This window comes from Eupeodes corollae, chromosome 1, assembly GCF_945859685.1.
Source record: "Eupeodes corollae chromosome 1, idEupCoro1.1, whole genome shotgun sequence".
Classification (NCBI taxonomy): Eukaryota; Metazoa; Arthropoda; class Insecta; order Diptera; family Syrphidae; genus Eupeodes; species Eupeodes corollae.
The window spans coordinates 137,773,497-137,794,503 of NC_079147.1; the positions used below are offsets into that span (position 1 = coordinate 137,773,497).

General features: G+C 30.6%; 1 protein-coding gene across 2 annotated transcripts in view; it reads left to right on the top strand.

Moving 5' to 3' along the window:
• The first annotated feature begins 1,975 nt into the window (after positions 1-1,975).
• Positions 1,976-21,007, top strand: part of LOC129954130 (organic cation transporter-like protein) — an 81,527-nt gene continuing 62,495 nt past the window's right edge. Inside the window, exon 1 of one of the 2 annotated variants that reach the window (XM_056067828.1) lies at positions 1,976-2,380. In XM_056067828.1, the coding sequence (XP_055923803.1) occupies positions 2,249-2,380 (132 nt within the window). In that variant the 5' untranslated portion in view covers positions 1,976-2,248. Of the gene's footprint in view, positions 2,381-18,181; positions 18,873-21,007 lie in introns of those variants that run through there. The other variant, XM_056067829.1, reaches the window with a different exon arrangement.

The following is a 21,007-nucleotide window of genomic DNA, read 5'->3' on the forward strand; positions in this document are numbered from 1 at the left end:
TTTTGTCATAGGTACATATGAACAATACCGGTGCTAGATTTCATGTATTTTTTAGACAAAATCAATTGATTGACAACTATTTTTTACACAACACTAAAACCTACAAAAACTACAAAACAGTGCATCTCACGCAAAATATTGACATTAATATATTTTGTTAATATTTAAAAAAAAACAACCGTCGGGCACAGATTTGAAGCTATTAGCGTAGCCTCCTTTTGCGTTATTTATTTGTCAGAAAATTTTTTTTTGTAAATATGCATTCATTTTGTGTAATTAAAATTGATGAAATGAAATAAAGGTGTGATTTGTTTGTAAAATAAAATTCGTTAAAACAATGGAATTTGATATTATAGGGATTATAAATCTATGGATTTTTTTTTCATTCTCCATATTTGGAATTTTCTTGAAAATCAAGTAAGATAAGTTCGAAAAGCTTCAATATCTCATGAATCACTTCTGTATTTCAAGTTTCAAGGAATTGTTTGTATTACTTTTATAGTTGGCAATTTCACCCTAAACTAGTACAGAAGAAAAAGAAGTTCGTACAAAATACGTAGAAAAGGAGCAAATTTTAAAATAAACACAAATTTTGCCACAAAAGAAGTACGGAAATGGATTTTTGGGTAACTTAATTTCAATACTAGTTATTTGATTTTTCAAAAAACTGCACCAAAATTAAGAAGAAACAAAACGTACCGGCCTGCATACCTAACTGTAGCTAAACATGCATACAAAAAGACAGAAGTCTGTTGAATTTACATTTCTGTATGGCACATCGAGGTTCATCAAAGTTATTTATATCAAATAATAAAAATAAAAATTTGCCTATACAAAAACATATGTCCATATGTATCGGAAGTAAAAAAAGCACAAAATACCTGCATCTGTCACAGAAAATTTAAATATATTCCTTTTATATTTGAAAACTACAAGACTATAAGTCTAATTTCATTCGACTTTTATATCTTCCGCACACAATTTTCATGTTGACGATATTTTCACCCTTCGAAGAAAATGCCACTCACCCTCCTTTTTTATAATTTCTACAAAATTATGTGACGATTTAATATTATACAAATATAATAAAATACCAAAAGAACATGCCTCCCCCTACAACCCTATACTACCGCACCCTTATCCCAGATTTGCAAGGATTGCCAATCAAAATATTAAGCTACCTATTCCGCAATAAAAATATACAAACAAAAATACTACGGATGAGCACCTTGAATGCTAGAAATTATAAATAAATTACATGTTGATGAAATATGTAAAACAAAAGATAGATACGCACTACACTATACGAGTACACTATCCGACCGCCGAATGAGAGGCTTACTTGTTGCCGTTTTTCAGATCTCATCCCCCCAACACACTTACCACGTAGACATGACGTTCAAGTTCAAGGTAAAGAACTTGGGTAGAACTGAGCTGTCTCTGATGCCATCTCCGACACCGTTCGCCGCCACCAACCGTATTGCACCATCAACGAACGAGGAAATAAACACACTTTAAGGGAAAATACAAATCTGCTACAGATTTAAGAGAGCTATTTTTAATAATGAATTGAATGTGTGGCTATGCTACCCTAGGCTACCCCAAACGTTAGATGTTGTTCGCATCTACAAAATGATTATAGGTATGAAGGTATGTTATGATATTACCTTTATGGGAAGATGCAGAATTTGTATGAAATAAAATTTTGTTGGTTATTTCGTTACGTTCGCGTCTGATATTTAAGGTAAAGCGCAGGCGGTTGAGGCAGCAGACTGCAACAAAACTACTAAATATATGTATTTAGAAGATGCTTTCACTTTTTGAGCACCAAAATTGAAAGATCTCTACAAGTCCAATAATAACAACAATTTGATGTTGCATCTCATGTTGAACTTGAATTTGAATTTGGTAACAGTTGGCAATGGTTCTGGGATTTCTTTTTATTTTGTTTGTCTTGCTTAAACGGGGAAACGATGATCAAACAGAGAAAAAAATACCCTTAGTTGAATTCCCTGTTAGTTATCATAGAGACAAAACTGCAGATAGATTGAATTTTTAATTTTTGTCAAAGAAAAAAAAAATATTTCAATTTAAAAAATAAAAACATAAAAATTATAATCAGAAAAAGAAATAAAAAAAAATATTTAACGATCGGGGTTGCTATGATTAATTGAAACAAAAAGTGAATATATAATATACTATAGTGATTGAAGAGACCAGGAATATTATATAACAGAGCTTATTAGCAATGTCTGATAGCAGCTCAAACGACGAAGATGAGGATACGTCAAAAAGGATTACCACCATCACGACTATCGATGAAAAGCCTGAAAAGCCACCCGAGACAATTCAGATTAAAATTGTCATGGTTAAAGTTGAGGTACAAACATAATATACATATTTTAAGGGTGTGTTTTTTTACAATCGGGAACTTATTTACCTTCACTTAAATCAAAAACAAATATAAAACTATTACGTTAGTTTAAATGTTCATTGTTTACCTTTAGTCAAATTTATTTATCGTATTTTTTATGTTACGTATACGCCCTAGCAAACAGATTTAGTTAATTAGAGTTAATCATCGATAAATGTTGTTTTTAAGATATTATAATTCAAAGAAGATTTTAATTGCAAGAATCATTATGATTAATTCGAATTACTTGTGTAGAACTGTAGATGCATCGAACTACTCATCATACACAAATTCATATAATCTATAAATATTTTGAATATTTATGTGTATTTTATAAAGGGGTGAATTTTATTGATTCAATCCTTGAGAAGACATTTTAATAAATACTTACTTCTCCAACACTTCATAGTCACAAATTAGTCTATTTATATTTCTTAAAATTATTAATTTGATATTATATTTATCTTATAAATAGCAAAAGCAAATTAGATCATTTTTATACCTTAAAAATATTAAAACAACAAAGGGCTATATTTTTAGATATTTAATAACCTCATTAAATATTAAATATTTATTTGTTTATTGGTTTCAACTTTCCCTATAAATCAGATTGTCAAAATATAAGTTGTTTTTTACAAATTGTAAAGTCGGTCGTAATATCATTGGATATAAATATTGTACTGTTTAATATTATTTTTATATTGCACTAGGTCAATCTTTGATCCGTAAGTCAGCAATTATAATTATTTGTGGATTAACTGAGCAGTGTAATGCCAAGTTTTGGTACCACTTCTGTTTCTTCATAATGACGTTAAAGAATACATGCTGCTTCATGAAGGTCACGAAATTTCTCAGTGATGCTTTTGATGTAAACAAAAGTTTTAGACAAAGTGATGAACTGTCATGCGAGTTTTTTTTACATCGTTCTGGAAAGAATTGTGCAAAACTCAATTGTCTATGATATTGATATAATCCTAAATCAAAGCATGAAGCCAGTGGAAAGTTTTTGAATATTGCGAATGAAGCAGAGAAGATGGGTTTAGTGGTTAATATATATGTTCTCATTAAAAAAAGATATTGAACGAAGACATCTTAAACGCCACAGCTGTTACTTGAAGGTAGTTGAGGACCTTGTATAAACATTTCTTTAGGTTAATTGAATTATTTCAGCTAATTTCCTCTTAAATGGTTTGACTAGGTCTGCCTTCGATGATAGCTTTTCACCAGACTCTTTAAGAAGTCCAATTCCAAAGCGCTTTTTAATTTTTTTTAGCCAACCACTGCTTGCTGTGAATTCACCGCGATGATATTTTTTTTTGAAAGTGCAATGCCTTGGCCTTTAAAATGTTACCATTAATAGGAACACGACCCTCACATTGGGTAATAAACCATTTGTACAATGCGGTTTCCATTTTTGGATATTCACCCTTCTTGAATGATCGTCTACGAAAAGATCCACTGTTTGTATTTCTCAGATTTTTGAAAACCTTGCTCTCATTTTTCTTGATAGTGCATATACTAGACTTTGGAATTCCAAACTTCTTCGAAATGTTCGAAAGCGGAACTCCTCTTTTATATTCGTCAATGATTTTAATGTTTGCTTCCATTGTAAGACGTTTGCGCGACGAAATCTTCAGAACTTTCTTATTCAGCATCAGACATGAAACTGAGAAACCATGTTAAATCTTCCAGACGCCAAAAAATGTAGAAGCAACTGTTTACATACACGAAGGCGAATACGTAGGACATAACTAAGCAAGCGAAAAAAAAACACTTGTGTAATGGGAAATTGCTTATGCTTCTTCCAATATTATCATAAACATACATATGTTAGTAGATATTAAAACATTAACAGTAATTCTTTTTTTAGTATCTGAAATTCGTTATTTTGTTCGTTATATAGAATGCTCAATGGACTTGAAAAAAGTGTTCGTAATATCGATCATTCGTTTTATCGGCATTCGTTATACTGGACCACCACTGCAGCAATAAAATCTTGCGGCAGCGTTGTTGAAGAGTAACAAAATGTCTCAGTAAGAGAACGATTGCCCATCATTCATAGGGCTCTCTTTTAAATTCTGTTAAATGGGCTTAAGTACTTTTCTGGGCACCGAACGAATGAAAGCTGTGTTAATTATTACTAGATCAGAAAAAATACAGATTTTTTTTGCATTGTCGAAGAAAACCTTAACACTAAGCAGCATTTTTGGCAATGGCAAAAATGTGATGCATATACATATGTACCTAGAACTGAAAGCTGTTCAGTCTCCTCGAGGCAAGTTTCACCAATAGAGAGTGGTTTGGAGGAGGGTTATGCATTTAATTTCACAAGATTTAAGTTTAATGAGCTTATTATACGTTGGTAGTCCACATCCGAAGGACAAGAATGAGAATCTAAAATCGAATATAAAGTTGACGATATTGTCTTAAGGTAAAAATTATTAGTGTTAGAATTTTAAGAAAAATATCATTAATAAAAATAAGGAATAGTGTAAGTGACAAAACGGTGCCCTGGGGAACACAATTGAATTTGTCTAATACAACTTGAATTGAATAGCCCAAAAGGTAGTTTCTAACCCGCATTTTCAATGCGAGAGCTTAATGCTATTGTGAAATAATTTTACTTTATAGAAACGATGTTAAGATTTGTTCCACTGTTCAGTGAAAAACCATGAAATCCATAAGCCTTTTTTAGGTACAGGCTGCACAAATGCCGTTTTTCATCCAATCGGAAAAAGACCTGTAGAGTAGAACAGATGGAAAAACTTTGCAATTACGAATAAGTCGTTAAGACTGTCACTGTTGGCTTTCTTATATTTTTAAGTTTGTTAATTTGCAGTTGTAGAGTTACCGGATTATCAATATAAATGACAAGGACATCTGCAAAATACATAGTATACACCCCCTGGAATACTGTCTCCAATGTCGTTAATAAAAAGTGGGAAGAGAAAAGGACTCAAAATGCAACCTTGCGGGACACCCACTTCTGTCTTAAATTGCTGCGAAGAGGTTCTACCATTAGAAACTACCGTTGTTGTATTCCAAAGAAGTTTCTCATATATTCTTAAAAATTTTGTTGATAATCCCACACCTGCAAGTTTGAAAAAGTAATAGTTGTCTGTTTATAGTAGATATATATATATATATAGTAGGCAAAGGCAGCTTTAAAATCTCCAAAAAAAGCATAGAGATCAGTTTTCTTATCCAAAAACTGATCAACTGTAGAGAGGTTAACTTTGTTGTTTGTAACAACCCAAGGTACACGTCCTAGATATAGCATCTGAGTTTTCGTAATGAATTGAGAACAGAGATATCTCTGTAGTTTCGGGAAATTAGGATCTTCTTTTTTATAGATCGCTAAAATGGATGACTCTTTAAAATTCTTTAGTATTTCTTCATTGTTGAACACTCGGTTAATTAAGAACAAAATATGTTCTAAAAATTGTGAGCTGGCATTTTTCAAAAATTCGGCTGGATGCCATCTAAACCCGAAGCCTTATTGTTTTTCATTTTTTCTCAGCAAAAAGTAGTTCTGGCATTGAGAACGGAGTGTCTAGTTCTTCGATGTAAATAAAAGGTAAGGTACATATGTTAGTAGATATTAAAACATTAACAGTAATTCTTTTTTTAGTATCTGAAATTCTTTATTTTGTTCGTTATATAGAATACCTAATGGACTTTTCAATTCTGTTTAATAGTCTTAAGTACGTTTTTGGGCACCGAACGAATGAAAGCTTTGTAAATTATAACTTGATCAGAAGAGATAACCAATTTCTTGCATGATGGGAAAAAACCTTAACACTAAGCAGCATTTTTGGCAATGTCAAAAATGTGATACACATATGTACCTAGAACTAAAAGCTTTTCAGCCACCTCGATGCGAGTACCACCAACAGATAGTGGTTTTGGAAGAAGGTTACACTTTTGAGATGAGAATCTAAAAACAAATATGAAGCTGACGGTAGTGTCCTCAGGGAAAAAATATAAGAGGTTAGAATTTTCAGAAAAACATCATTTATAAAAATAAAAAAGAGTGTCAGAGACAAAATGGAACCCTGGGGAACACCAACATTTGTTTTTTGGATATCAAAATTGAACACGTCTAATACAAATTGAATTGAACAGCTCGAAGATAATTTCTAACCCGCATTTTCAATGAAAAAGCTTGATGCCAATGTGCAATTATTTTATTTTATTCAAAACGATGTCAAGATTTGTTTCACTGTTCGTTGAAAAACCATAAAAGCTTTAAGCCTTTTTTAGATACAGGCTTCACAAATGCCGTTTTTCATCCAATCGGAAAAAGATCTGCAAGAGTAGAACAGAATAAGTCGTTGAGACTGTCACTGTTGGCTTTCTTATATTACCAAATATTTTTCATAGGTGTTCTTACTTTACTATGTTTGTACATTCTTTTCGTGGAGCCCAAAGAACAAACTTTCACTTCTTCTGGTTTGGTAATCAATTTTATTTAGTGTGAGTACAAAACAATCATTTTTATAATTTTCGAGTGACTAGATTTTTTTGAAAGTAACACAGTTATTAGATTTTTCAATACTTGTTGTATTTGAAAGAAGTTTCTGATATATATTTTTAATAATTTGTTGATAATCCAACACCTGCAAGTTTGAAAAGTAATAGTTTTCTGTTTATAGGCAGCTTTATAATCTCCAAAAAAAACATAGAGATTAGTTTTCTTATCCAAAAACTGATCAACTGTAGAGAGGTTAGCTCGAAACCCAGCCTGAAAACAACTTATTTTGTTGTTTGTTTCAACCCAAGGTCTAAGGTCTAAGGTCTATATCTAAGGTCTAATATCTAAGATATTGCATCTGAGTAAACAGTTTTCGTAATGAATTTTTTCTAAGTTTTTCGAAATATGAACCTATCATTTCGATACTGATTGTAAAAACATTCCATCTGTTTCGGTTACATTAAATTCGTACATTTTTCCAGAATTCTTTAGCATTCCTGCATTGAATCATATTATAAGTATTTTTGGTACATATATTTGTTTTTTATAGAGGCAAGTATTATTCGCCTGCAGATAAAGAAATTTCAAGGATGAGTTGTTAGTTTTCCTAAAGAGTTTCAACAATTTAAAAGATATTTCTCTGCTTTTTCTACAGGCATCATCCATACCAACTGCACTTGTAATAAATGCCTCTCTTTACTGAGTAGGCGACACTTGACTCTCTTATGGTTGTAATAATAGACTAAGATGATTCATCGATTGTGTTCTCAAACGATAGCGAAAGATCGATTGAATGTTGATTCAAATTTTGCCTATAAATATCATATTTCTTATCAATGCATTGCAATTTTAAATAACTGGTATCGTTTTGTTCTTGAAAATTAATTAGTTGGGATTTAAGTTCACAAGAGACACAAATGGGAAGATGTTATGAATAGTTAGCAGGAATAATGTTAAAATCTTTTACAATATCAAGCCAGTCACCTTTGGCTAGGCAATAATTGATAACAGAGCAAACTTGACTGCTAATAAAAGTAAAGTTTCCTAGAGATACTCAACATTCATAATAGGTGTGCTTTAGAATTCCTCTATCCGACCGTTTAGATCCCCGATTATTAAAATGTTTTCATTATTCTGTGTTGATAAAAAAATTTGTAAGGCTTCAAACTCGAGGTTCCATTAACCAAAATTTAAGTAAATTGGGATTATTAGTAAATGTTTCGTGTTGATGAAACAATCTATTATAACTTTGTTTTCACTAACTTTATACTTGACTTGATTTTTTGTCGATATATTTTTAATTTCACATAAAACTCTCCCACTAGCACGACCCTGATTATTATTTCTTATTGCTGGAATCCATTCAAGATTAAAACCCTCAAAATATTTAAGATATTGAATCTCTTTAACCTTTTCTACAAACGTTTCTAACAAAATAAATAAATAGTAATTTAAAATTAACTTAAACAATTCTGGCATCAATAATTTGTTTTTAAGAACTGTAACATTATAGCAACCACTATTTAAATTAAACAAATTTGAAGAAATCGAATTATTGTGGCAGTCGGTATCTGAATGCTAGGTTGAGTTATGACGTTGAGCTACATAATCCTAGACCCGAACCATGTTGATCTATGCTTTTGTGACTTATAGATGGCTCCCTAAGCGTATTGGAATTGTTTTTGACGTTTACATAAAAAAGCACGGATATTCGGATTCCTCTCAAGAAGCTTCGATTTCAGTTCAAAAAGTGTTTTCCTTTTCTTCCGGTAAATAAAAGATTGTACTCGGTGACCCACAACTCCGGTACCTTTTAACTTAGGTGCAGCATTTAAGATTTGTTGTGCAGTTTGATGAATTCTTGGGATTTCCGGTTGATGAATTCTTGTGATTTCTCATACTTCAATTGTGTATTTACATCTAGATCGAGAAGGCTAAAACAAGTTTGTTTTGCTTAACTATCCTTGTCAGTTTTCTCATCTGGGGGCAAATGCAATACACCCATTTCTTCATACGATTTTTCGTGTAAAAATTCCAATTGTTTTTCAAGCGTTTCACAATAGCTTTCAACAGCAGCTAAACGTCCCGCAAGGTATTCATTTTGAGACCGCAAGAGCTGTATTTCGACGGAGATAGCACATACCTATATCATCTTTAGTTGAAATTTTTTTCAAATGTTCTGTGAGGCAGCCATCAACAATAGATTTGATCTCGTTAATTTGCTATAAAGTGCTTATATTTGTGCTTTTATTGAGATTCTTTTTTCGTGGGGTAGATTATTTCCTTGTACTAATTCTATAGTATTTTTTCAACCACATGTTGTCTGTTCTAAGAGCTTTAGATTATTTTGAAAAAACTCCTCCTGACTCTGCTGTCTCTAATTTTATCTGTCAAGTAGTTATTCTGTGTACTTTTTCAGAACAACAAAAATAAGCAAATATTTATTTTCTACATCAGAATTTTTCCGATAATAGTTTAAAAAATGTTACAATTTTCAATCTTTTTGAAAAAAAAAACAAATGTTGGGATTTTAACAGAACAATGAATATCACTACTAGTATTCTGGAATGGTTAAAGTTATTGCTATGTAGAAAGTGTGCAAAACCTGTCTAGGCTACATTGTTTATAACAATATGTCTTAAAACATGTTTTTGTGTAAAACAAATTTTAGCATAATTTATTAAAAAAGAACAGGTTTTCCATTTGTTGACATGTCCAAAAAATATTAATCTTAAAAATTAAAAATAAATTTATATTGACAAATAAAAAAAAGAAAATTAATTTATATAAATCAATTTGTTTCATTTTCTTTTTGTTTGAATTTTTAATAAAATTCTAACTATAGCGAATCCCTAGAGAAATTGATTTATTCAAGGACATTTTTGTATGTTCGTTTTCTGTAAAAATAACTTAGTAGGTATAATAAATTCAGAGTAATCAAACAAAAAATTGCATGCAAACTTGATGAACGTGCCTTTGTTACAATAATACTTCTTTTATACTTCGACTTCCTATACCTTTAAATATACTTAGATATATACAAGATGAAGACATATCCATCCGGATTCAGTCACGGAGCCACTTAAAAGACTTCAGTTTATTATTACAGTTCATGATGTAGATACTGTGGTTAGAGCAGAGGTATGATGGTTTATAGTAGGCCACGAAGTTTTACATAAGAAAATAATAAAAATTTACTAAACCAAAAAAGGAAATGGAAAACAATTTAATTCGTTTAGGTATTTTCTTCCTTTTCCGGCATAAATAATAAGAAGTATTAAACCAGGTAAATTAGCATAGGTTTATATTTGAATAACCGAAATAACATCGCATCAATGAAATAGGAATGGGAAGATAATTTGGTGATGTCCTTGAACAGCCTATTTTTGGTCTTACACCACGCGCTGATTGAATAAATTCCTTTGATGTAATTTTCTTGAGAACAGATTTTATAAGGTTTATTAAATATGAACACAAACATGCATATGTATGTAGTTAAAAGAAAAAGGAATATGTGTGTAGGTCCGTATAGGAACAATGTTATCTGATATTTTATAGCATATCAATATTTGTGTTGGCTTCAAAGTTATTGACATCGATTGCTACCGTCAATCGTATTGAAATTTGTTAATATTTTTATTTATTTTCGTATACCGCTGGGAACTTTTCATAAGAATCCAAAACTTTTTTTTACAAATTCATTAAACGATTCAACGGCAATTTATATCAAGAAAAATATAAATTAACCATGATAATTTTATAAGAATATGTCAATTGAATATTTCTGTGTGTCCATTTTCTTACAAATGCCTGATACCTACGTATGTATGTACATATGTACATAGTTTTTCTTCGCAAATTTAGTGAACTTTGTTAAATGTGTTTCTGAGCCAATGTTCTGTTTAAAATGAGAGATGACGGAGAAGCTGAACAAATAAAAACAATTTGACGGTGAAGATTATTTCGACAATCTAAGTTCAGAAAACCTAAAATCTTTAAAAATATTATTTTATGTAGTTAAGGCTGTACCAAATGTTACGTAAACAAGAAATATGAATTTTTCTAAAAAATCTAGTTGTCATGGTCAGAAAAGTATAATTTGATTGCAACTTAAAATCGTTGCCATGTTACCACGATTGAAAAGTTTCATGCAATGCCACAAGACAAATAGTGTTAGTAAACGTAACTGGAAATTGGATATTTAAATATTTTTTGAGGATTTTGGATATGATTTCTTAGAGAATTTTTGCATGCATCTTTTCTGGAAAATTTGTCGAATGTTGATTTTGGTTTTTGGAGATTTTGTACGTTTAAACTTACAGCGACTTTTCTGAGAGTCCTTCTCGATCGTTCTGCACCAAGTTTTTATGTGACCACCAGGTCTTCTGCCATAACGAGTAAAATTATCCCACTACATTGGGTGTCTCACAACGTCTCGTGCTTTTAAGTGTATAGAACTTAAAATGAAATTAAATAAAGATGAACTTTTTAAATTAGCATGCAATATATTTGACCGTCATAGACTTGAAATAGTCTAATCTGGAGGTCTTATTCTGTATCATTAAGCAAAAAGGATTAAGTCAGAAAATAGTCCCACAGATTTGATGAACTAAAATCGTTAATATAAAAACAAAAATGAATGCCGTTTTGTCTAACACTTAAGTTGTTAGTATCAAACGAAAGAGAGGATAAAAAAGGCCATTACATCAAATCCAATAACAGGCATTTTTGACTTAAGACCTTACCATTTATGGCCCTTTATCGGCTTTCGGTTTTGACTTTATCGACATAGACTTGAGACTGCACATATCCCCAAAGAAAATGTTCAAACGGTGTTGAAACGCACGATCTTGGAGGTAAATTCATGATCACCTAACGTGAAATTGTATGTGGTTACCCAACGTTTCCAACGGAAAGTCGCTAAACGGCTAATAGCTTTTTTATTTATAATTATAATACATAACATTAAGGGTTTAAAATAACAATTATATAAACATGGTTTGACTATATGAAAATTAAAATCGATATGATTTGAAATGAGATTAGTTTCTCTAACACAGCAAGTTAAAGGTTCATTACAAGCATAATTTACCCTATGTTCATTTTCTAGAATAAGCAACTTTCTGTTATTTGACGCGAGTGACCATACAAATCTATCAACGATAAAAGGAAAGGGCATTTGATATTATGCGACAAAATGTCACTTATAAACAATACTGAAAACATTTTTCTTCGATTTTGAAGTGACTGAGTTCAAAGAACTTTACATCTAGTCGAGTACGATGGGATTTCGATGTTCCAACCTAATTTCTGAATCATATACCTTGTACATTTTTTTGGATCATTTCAATTCTATTTGAATAAATATTGTAGTAAGGATTCCAAGTCACACAACAGTATTCTATTTCTAAGTTTGATCAAACATAGGATTTAAATAAAGATTTAAGGACAAACGGATCTTTTGAATTACGTTTAATAAAACCTAGCATTGAATTGGATTTAACTACAATATATTCTATATGCTTGCTAAAGTTAAGTTTTGAAACAAATACACCAAGGTCCTTTTTCTCCAAAACTCTTTCAAGAACAAAGTTATTAACTTTATTATCAAAATAAATTTTCAAAAAATTGCGACAAAAGGAAAAAATTGACATTTATTAAAGTTCAAGAATAATTGGTTAGTTGTACACCATTCTGTTAACTTTTGGAGATCATTTTGCAAAATAATACATTCATTTTAAGAATGCATGCATCTGAAAAACTTTAAATCATCTGCAAATAAAAGTGTATTAGAATTTAAGAAGATATCAGCCAGGTCGTTGATGAATATTAAAAAAAAGAAGGGGACCAAGATGGCTTCCTTGCGGGACACTCGAGGTAACAATAATTGGACTAGAGAGAACTTGATCAATACAAACGAATTGTACACGACCCCTTAAATATAACTCCAACCATTTCAACACCCTTGAGTGAAAACCAAATTGTTTCAGTTTTTCAATCAAAATAGTATGACTAACTCTATCAAAAGCCTTCGCAAAATCAGTATAGATAACATCTGTTTGGTAGCCTTCTTCTTGTTTATTTAAAAAGAAATTGTAAAAGATAGAAAGATTAGTGGTAGTGGATCTTCCTGCAATAAATGCTCCTTAAGGAGAAATGTCAACTTTTCACATATAATTTTTTCCAAGAGTTTCGGTATACTTCATAATTTACAAAAAGGACTGTAGTTATTTGCTTCCTGCTTAGGACCATTTTTATGAATTGGAGAAAGAAATATTTCTTTCCACACTGAAAGAAATTAAACTTTCCCAAGAGCGCCATTAAATATGAAATAAAGGGACTCAGATATAGCAATTCAAAATAATTGGTGGAATTTCATCAGGGCCTTGATTGCAATCGTTATTTAAATTCAAAAGAACTTCTTCGATTTCCGAAAGATTAATATCTAATAAATTGTCCTATGTCAACCTTATAACTATGATTAGATAATTCGGCTATTCTTAATGGATCTGAACTAGATTTCGAATAATTTGATTCGAAGTAATGGGAAAACGAATTACAAATATTTAAAAGATCCAAAAATGTAAGGTAGTTCATACTGTTAGGAATACCATTTGACATTTTTTTACTATTAATAAATATCCAAAAACATTTTAAATTAGTTTGTATGCTTGATTCAATCGAAACAATGTAATTTGTATATAGACATTTGTTAAGAACATCGAATTCTCGCGCTACCCAAAGGTAATTATTTTTTGAATCGATATTATTTTCACAAGTGCGTAGCCTTTTTTTTATTACTTAAGGTACAAAGCCTCTTGTTAAACCAAGTCGCTAAACGGCTCCTTGCTAGGAGTAGATTCAATAAATATCGTGCACTGCTTCAGATATTTGGAATCAAACGTCATCCCCTAGCATATTTGAGCACAATCAATGGTTTCCTATACCTTACAGAAAAAAAAACTCAAACGAGGCTTAAAAATGATAATGAATTACAAGAGAAGTAATTTGTCCAAAATTATTAATTAAAATTAATTAGTAATTAAAATGATTATATCCAAACATTACACGAACAGAGAAAGAATGCTGTCGTTTGTGAATACAATTATTTAAAATTGCACGCATTCATTTTTATATATTAAGAGTCTTTGCGTTCTTAAAATCACGTGCATACATTTTTAAAGAAATGCAAAAACTTTTACTTAATATGAATGATGTCAAATCTCAAATGATCTCAAGCAATTGACTACAGCCAAACCATTTACCTATTCAAATGCATGCCTTTTTCAATACTTTTTTATACTGTTCAACGGTGTAGAATAGCTTTCTTTTGTAAAAAAACTGGGCAAAAATCTTTAATGAACGTTGTTTTGGTTCCTCCCAAATTATTGAACGGGCATCAGAGTTCCTGCATTGGAATTAAAAAAAACATAATAACAAAAGCACAAAAGCACAACAAACAAAATTGCAAACAAAAGTAAAATTTGTCGAAATAGAATCCTACATTGAAATACACTGAAACATATACAAAAATAATTTGTACCTCCCTATAATATTCTTTCCGAAATTCCAATCCAATAACTATTCGTTCTGATTCGTTCTCTAGTTAATTTATCTTATCTTACAGCAGGTAATTAATGATGTATCGTATTTTGGCTTTAATATAAAAAAAAAGCTGACAACTATTCACTTATTATGTTTGTTATGTTAATAATAAAATAATCATAAAATTAAATTGTTGAAGGTGATTATTTCAATTGTATTATCAATTTGTTTTGCATATTATTTTTCACATTAACAACAAATTTAATTTATTTATATTTTTGTATCAAAATTGGGATAGACATTACTTGAGGAATTCTAAACATGTCTTACAATAGGAGATTGTTAAGGATGACGTCCATTTTATTCTTACGACACAGAGGACATATCCCAAGTGTTCCAAAATGTATAGTTGGTACACTTTGGATATATGTAAGTGTAAGTTAATCTTATAATAAAATATTTGTCAAAGCTCAAACTGTGTTTATGACACTTATTTTTTAATTTAATAAATAATCTTACTTGAGGAAAGGCCAGTTGTCTATCCGGAGCCTTCCAGTTGTCTTTCTTCTTTTTATATTTAATGTGATCATTGAGGACTTAAAATAAAAACGCTTTAAGACACTAAATTGTAAAACATTGATTTGATCTGATTTTCGACATCAAACCTCTGGGAACTTATCAATGAAGTATTAATTGTATTGTTTCATAGCGAAACCACAAGAAAAAAAAGGGTGGGACGCGACCCACACTGATAACTTCCCATCCCGTCTGTCGATTTGTCTTGCTTAAAAGTTTGTCTATACGTTTTTTTACCAAATTTGCGCACTATTTTTTGTAGATTTTATTTTTTAATTCCTGAATATTGATAACAATATTTTCTGTGAAATAAAATAAGTTTGCAGCAATATTTTTAATTTTTGAAAAGCTGTTTGAGCCGAAAGTAAATTTTTACCAAGTTTTAGTATTGTTTTTTTAGAGTTTTATTTTTTTGTAAAAAAAAATGTCAATTCGAATTTTTTAAAAATTTTACCAAATGTTGAAAACAATATTTCTTATAAGATAAAATTAATTTGAAGCCAATTTTTCAAATTTTTGAAGAGATATTTGAGTCGAAAATCAATTATTACCAACTTTTATACATTTTTTTAGGATTTTATTTTTTGTAAAAAAACTGTCAATTCGATTTTTCTCAAAATTTGTTCTTATGTTGAAAACAATATTTTTAATAAGAAAAAATTAGTAAGAACCTATTATCTCAAATTTTTTAACAGATATTCAAGTCGAAAATCTTTTTTTACGAACTTTTGTTAATATTTTTTTCGTTTTTTAAATTTTTGTACAAAAACTGTCAAGTCGATTTTTTTCAAACTTAAACTGAATGTTGACAACAAGATTTTTTGAAAGATAAAAGTAAATTAAAGCCAAAATCTCAAAGTTTTGAAAAGATATTTGAGTCGAAAACCAATTTTTACCAACTTTTATACATTTTTTTAGGTTTTATTTTTTATAATAAAAACCGTCAATTCAATTTTTCTCAAAATTTTATCAAATGTCAAAAACATTATTCTTCGTTGCCCACAATTGTTTTAAAGATGAAATCATATTTCAGTCGTAAAATTTTGGGGGTGACAATTTTTTTTTTTTTTCAGTTTTATTGATTTATAAAAAAACCGTTATATTGATTTTTTTCAAAAAATATACCTGTTTGGTATCACGTTACAATATATTATATACAATTTAATTCAAGTCTCTAGCGTTTTTGGTTCGTAAGATATTTAGGGTTAACCAAAATTTTCACCTTTTTTCCAAACTGCTATGGTGAAAAAACCACCCACGCAATTTTCTTGAGAGCCCTTTATGCATTTTTCTGCCTTATTATCTGTATAACAAAATTTATTTGAAGTCGATATCTCTTCTGGTTCTTGAGCTATGGACGACGAAAAAAAAGTCGCGAACGTACGGTCGTACGGACGTAGTTACGGATTTTAGTATTTTTGTATTTATTTTAAACTCTTGGACTTATGAAGTTAGTCAAGTATAATGTTTATTGAGTGCTAACCTATATCTAGAAAATGAATTTGAAATTTCATTTTTAGTGTGGATTTACGGGGTCCTTTTCACAGCACCCGATCATAATGATTGATCCTTCATTTTTGATCATTTCTAATATGTATTTGAAACCTTCTAACTTATGACCTTGATCGTCTTCCAGCAAATAACACAATTTGCTTTCATCAATCTAGAGGATGTGCCATTCAACGTGGGCTTGCGCAAATTGTATACGCTTCACGACATGATTTTTGTACAGGAGTTGGCCCTTTCGTGGTCAGCCGGGCAGCGTTACCACTTTACTTCAAATAAAGTGGATCAACTTCACACCATCATCAAAATATTGAAATCTACTTCATTTTTAGATCTGTGTTTCTACCTGCTTCAATTTTAGTAAAAATAGACTGAATCTACTTCTTTTTTCTTTTTTATCTACCGTATTCTAGTTTAACCCTTTACTCTTTTTTACTTTCGACATATAGGACCTGTACGCAAGTTTTTCATTCGTAAACAAATTCAAATTCGCGATTTTAATCAAACATGACATTACGATGGTAGATAAGTCCAAAAAAAGTGGGTCCTCCGATTTGGTGGTTTGTCTGTAGGTATGTCTTCCCTGTTTTTTCAAACTAAAATAACAGTTGTCCCAATACAAATTTATACGATAAATTTGATATCTTGAAAATGGGTCATAATTTTTTACAAAATTGAAATGCAAAATGTCTAATAATAACTTAATAATAATAACCTAATAATAAAAATCATAAACGATTATCAAATACAAATTTAAAAAACTTAAGGTTTTCTTGCGAAATCGAATGGCATTTACATTTTTGAAAACAAACTTTTTTGCATTTACAAGAGCGAGTTCATGCGAACCAGTCGTGCATTTTATTTCTTTTCTGTTTGTTAATGTTAGTTGTGTTAAGTTTTCACTAAGAAAAGATATTTTCAAGTTGTCCAAAAACAAAGTTAAATAAGGTTTGTTGAGTTGTACGAGTTCAATAACTATTTCCTGTAGAACTCGTCCTTTGCAATCAAAACATCATTTCATTTAACCAACACGAGCCCAATCTTTGCGTTTTCGTTGCCGACAAAAAATAATTAATTTACGAAATGTTACATTAACATATTGAATTATATGATAGGAAGGCTTAAATAGTTCTAGTTTTTTTTTTTAAATTGTTTTATTGACATAATTTAATTTAAAACTATGTGGAATAATATGAAAAAGTTAATTTTTAAAATCTACTTCCATTTTTCTTAATCTACTACACTTTTTTCCTGAAATCTACTTCCTATTTTTTTGAGAAGTGGTGACGCTCCGGCTTATTTATCAATCAATCGTCTGTGTCTTATCTTGAAAACTATTTTCCTAGCATTTGTACTCTTATACCTATGTATATCGACCTAAGAGTGGTGGCATAGACATTAAATCTTATTTTAACTGATTAAGAATATAGTACCTATATATATCCAAATTGGCAACACTGTATCTATTTGACTGGAAAAAGCTTTCAAATTGTCCTTTTAAAGTTTTCTCTCTTACAGAGCTTATAACAGCTGTGTGTTCCATATAAAATGAGAAGCACGCCACAAATATCCTAGGATAACACAATTCCAGTTATGCTTTTCATCCCCCGCGCTCAAAATTCTGTCCAAAACCTAAGTATTGGCATAGCATGGCACTCACACGCAACTTACCCTTGGAAATGAAATTGAAATCCAACATGCAATGCCACCACCCACCCCAAACGTCCGCCGTCATCGTCATTTTTGTCGTTTTCGTTCCGCGTTCTATATTATACTATAGCCATCAGATGCCACCGCATATCGGAGGAGTCTCTAGCGAAAGGTTAAGCTTTCTCTTCAAATCAGTTGTCTTCCGATGTAAGTGTAGCCCGCTAGCATTCACGGAAGGTGATATACCTATTTCAATCACGAAGTAATATCCTTTTCAGTGCTTGAAAGAAAAACAAAAATAAATAAATAAAATCAAAGAAAAGTGAAAGTACCTTTAGGTATATTAAATTTCCCGAAAAAATTTCAAGTCTATACCTATGCCAAGCTCAAAATAATATTGAAATAAAAGTCCTTTATTGATGATTACTGAAAACAAAAATGAAAAATAAAAAAAGAAAATCAAAAATAAATTATTGAAGTTGTTCTTTTTTAACTTCCCCGACCACAAAATAAAAGTTCCCTGAAAAGCCCGCCTCGGTTTTTGTGTGAAGTGGCCTGGATATATGTACAACAGTTTGAAAATATCAAAAGCAGAAGAAAAATAGAGGCAAAATAGTGTCAGTGAAACTGTTTGACAGCAAAATGGCCTCATCATACCTTATCGGCGAGGACTATAGCAGCAATGGGGAGGACGAAGATGATATGACGGTAGGCTATTATTTGTATTTATTTTTTTTTCACAAATTGAGGGGTGGACTTATAATAATGTCATATTTACTGTTTATTGCGAAAAGAGATTGTTATAAAACTATTCGAAGACTTGGAGTTATAGTTGATGTGAATCGAAAACATTGTCGTTTTATTATTATGGGTCATTTCACTTAAAAACACAAATTATGTCTGTGAGTTAAATATAGGGATATCCTCACCCCATTACCCTTAATACCTTTCAATCCTTTGATGGTTTAAGTATCTTATCTTAGAGGGTATGAGAACGTTTGACGGTCTAACATCGAATATTTCCCCCAGTAAAAATATAAATATGAGAAATGTATATCGATAAAACATAAAGTACTTTCGCGCGTTCGTCTGTAAACTTTTCTTCTAAACAATATTAAGGGAGGGTAAGAAAATAGGATACCAGGCATGTCTTCTTCGAAATAATAACAATAATAAGATATAAATCACAATATATAGTTTAATACTCTTTGTTTTTAGAGCAAACATTGCTTGCATTTTTATGTTAGACACATTTTAACACTTTTTACTATTTCTTAATTTAAAGTTTACAAACGAAAAGCAATTAGAAAATATTTATATCAGACATTTAAATGTTGAAAAGAGCTCTTCAGAGGTTTGGCTTCATAAGCGCTTTAAAATTTGCAGATAATTTATTTATTGTTACAAACTCATAATATTGTTCTTCAAGGATATAAACAAGTATTTTTATAACTACCGCCCGTACTCTTTTATAAGAATATGCCATGATATTTAAAATTCAATCGAAAGAAAAAAGAAGCCCTGCTGATATTTATAAAAGACACACACATAATGTCATCTATTTTATGAATTCACTGTTGTTTAAAAGGTGAATTAAAAAATAAAAATTAACCATCTCCGATGTCCTTCTTTCCTTCACATATTTACTACTAAAAATAAAAATGCATTCAGAAGCGAAAATATAGGAAGCTCAAGGTTGAGGTTAATAAATTTGTGTAAAGTTATATTTTGTTGAAATAACCTTAAGTTGTTGTATAGGACAAAGTTTAAATTTATTATTAGTATCTAGAAAAATAGAACAAGTTTCACTTATTTAAGAGAGAAATTTTCTAGACGATTTCATTTTAAAATGGTGTATACAATAAAATAGTTTGAGCATATTTTGAGATTCATACCTTAGTGACTACAAATTATGCAGCTTATTATAGACTTTATTTTAAGAGAACTTAACACTATTCCGTGAACTGAATGCAGTCCTTAAAAATATGTTTCACAAACTGGCACGAAACGAATAATATAAAAAGAGGCTGGGATGCGACCACACTGATAACTTCCCATCCCGTCTGTCAATTTGTCTTGTTTAAAAGTTTGTAAGCTTACGTGTTGGGTTAAAAAAGTTGTCAGTTGAATTATTCTTACAAATTTTTAAATTACCTACTGTTTACCAGACATCTAGTCTAAATTGTAATTGTGTTATTTACTTAAATATACCTATCCTAACGAATTAACTTGTTTGTAACCCATTGTAATTCTTTCCTTCATCATATATTCTTTTCGTTAAAAATTTCGTCGTTCATTTTTTAAAGCACAATAAAGTTGAATTAAAACCAATAAGGTCGTAAAAAATAGCGTGTTTTGTTTAAAGAAAAGATTATAAGTTAAAAGATTACCAAAACTAAAGTCTTACAACTCTCAACCATTTGTGTGCGCGAGTAATGTTTTCTGGAATGAAGGGGACATACAGTTTTAAATCGAATCCCAACGGCTAATTTGAGAAAGCACATTTCATGACAATAATTACTATTGGATTGTTGTCATTTCCTCGCAAGAGGCAGTGCTGAAGATGAGTTTGCTATGAAATTCATCATTTTGGAGCATCTTCTTCAGAGCCCAATCGGAAAACGCACGTTTTCGGTTTAAATGGTTTATCAACTTTAATTTTTAATCTTAAGATGGTTATAGTTATTTTACCTATTCTTTAGAACGCCGCCGGCCGTAAAATTGATTGATTTTAGGCATTTCTTAAGTAAACGGCTCAACTGTAGCGATATTTTCAACCAACCCGTTATCTCACTGATTTTACACAATTATTTATGTAATGTGCCTTGTCTCTCTACTAGCGG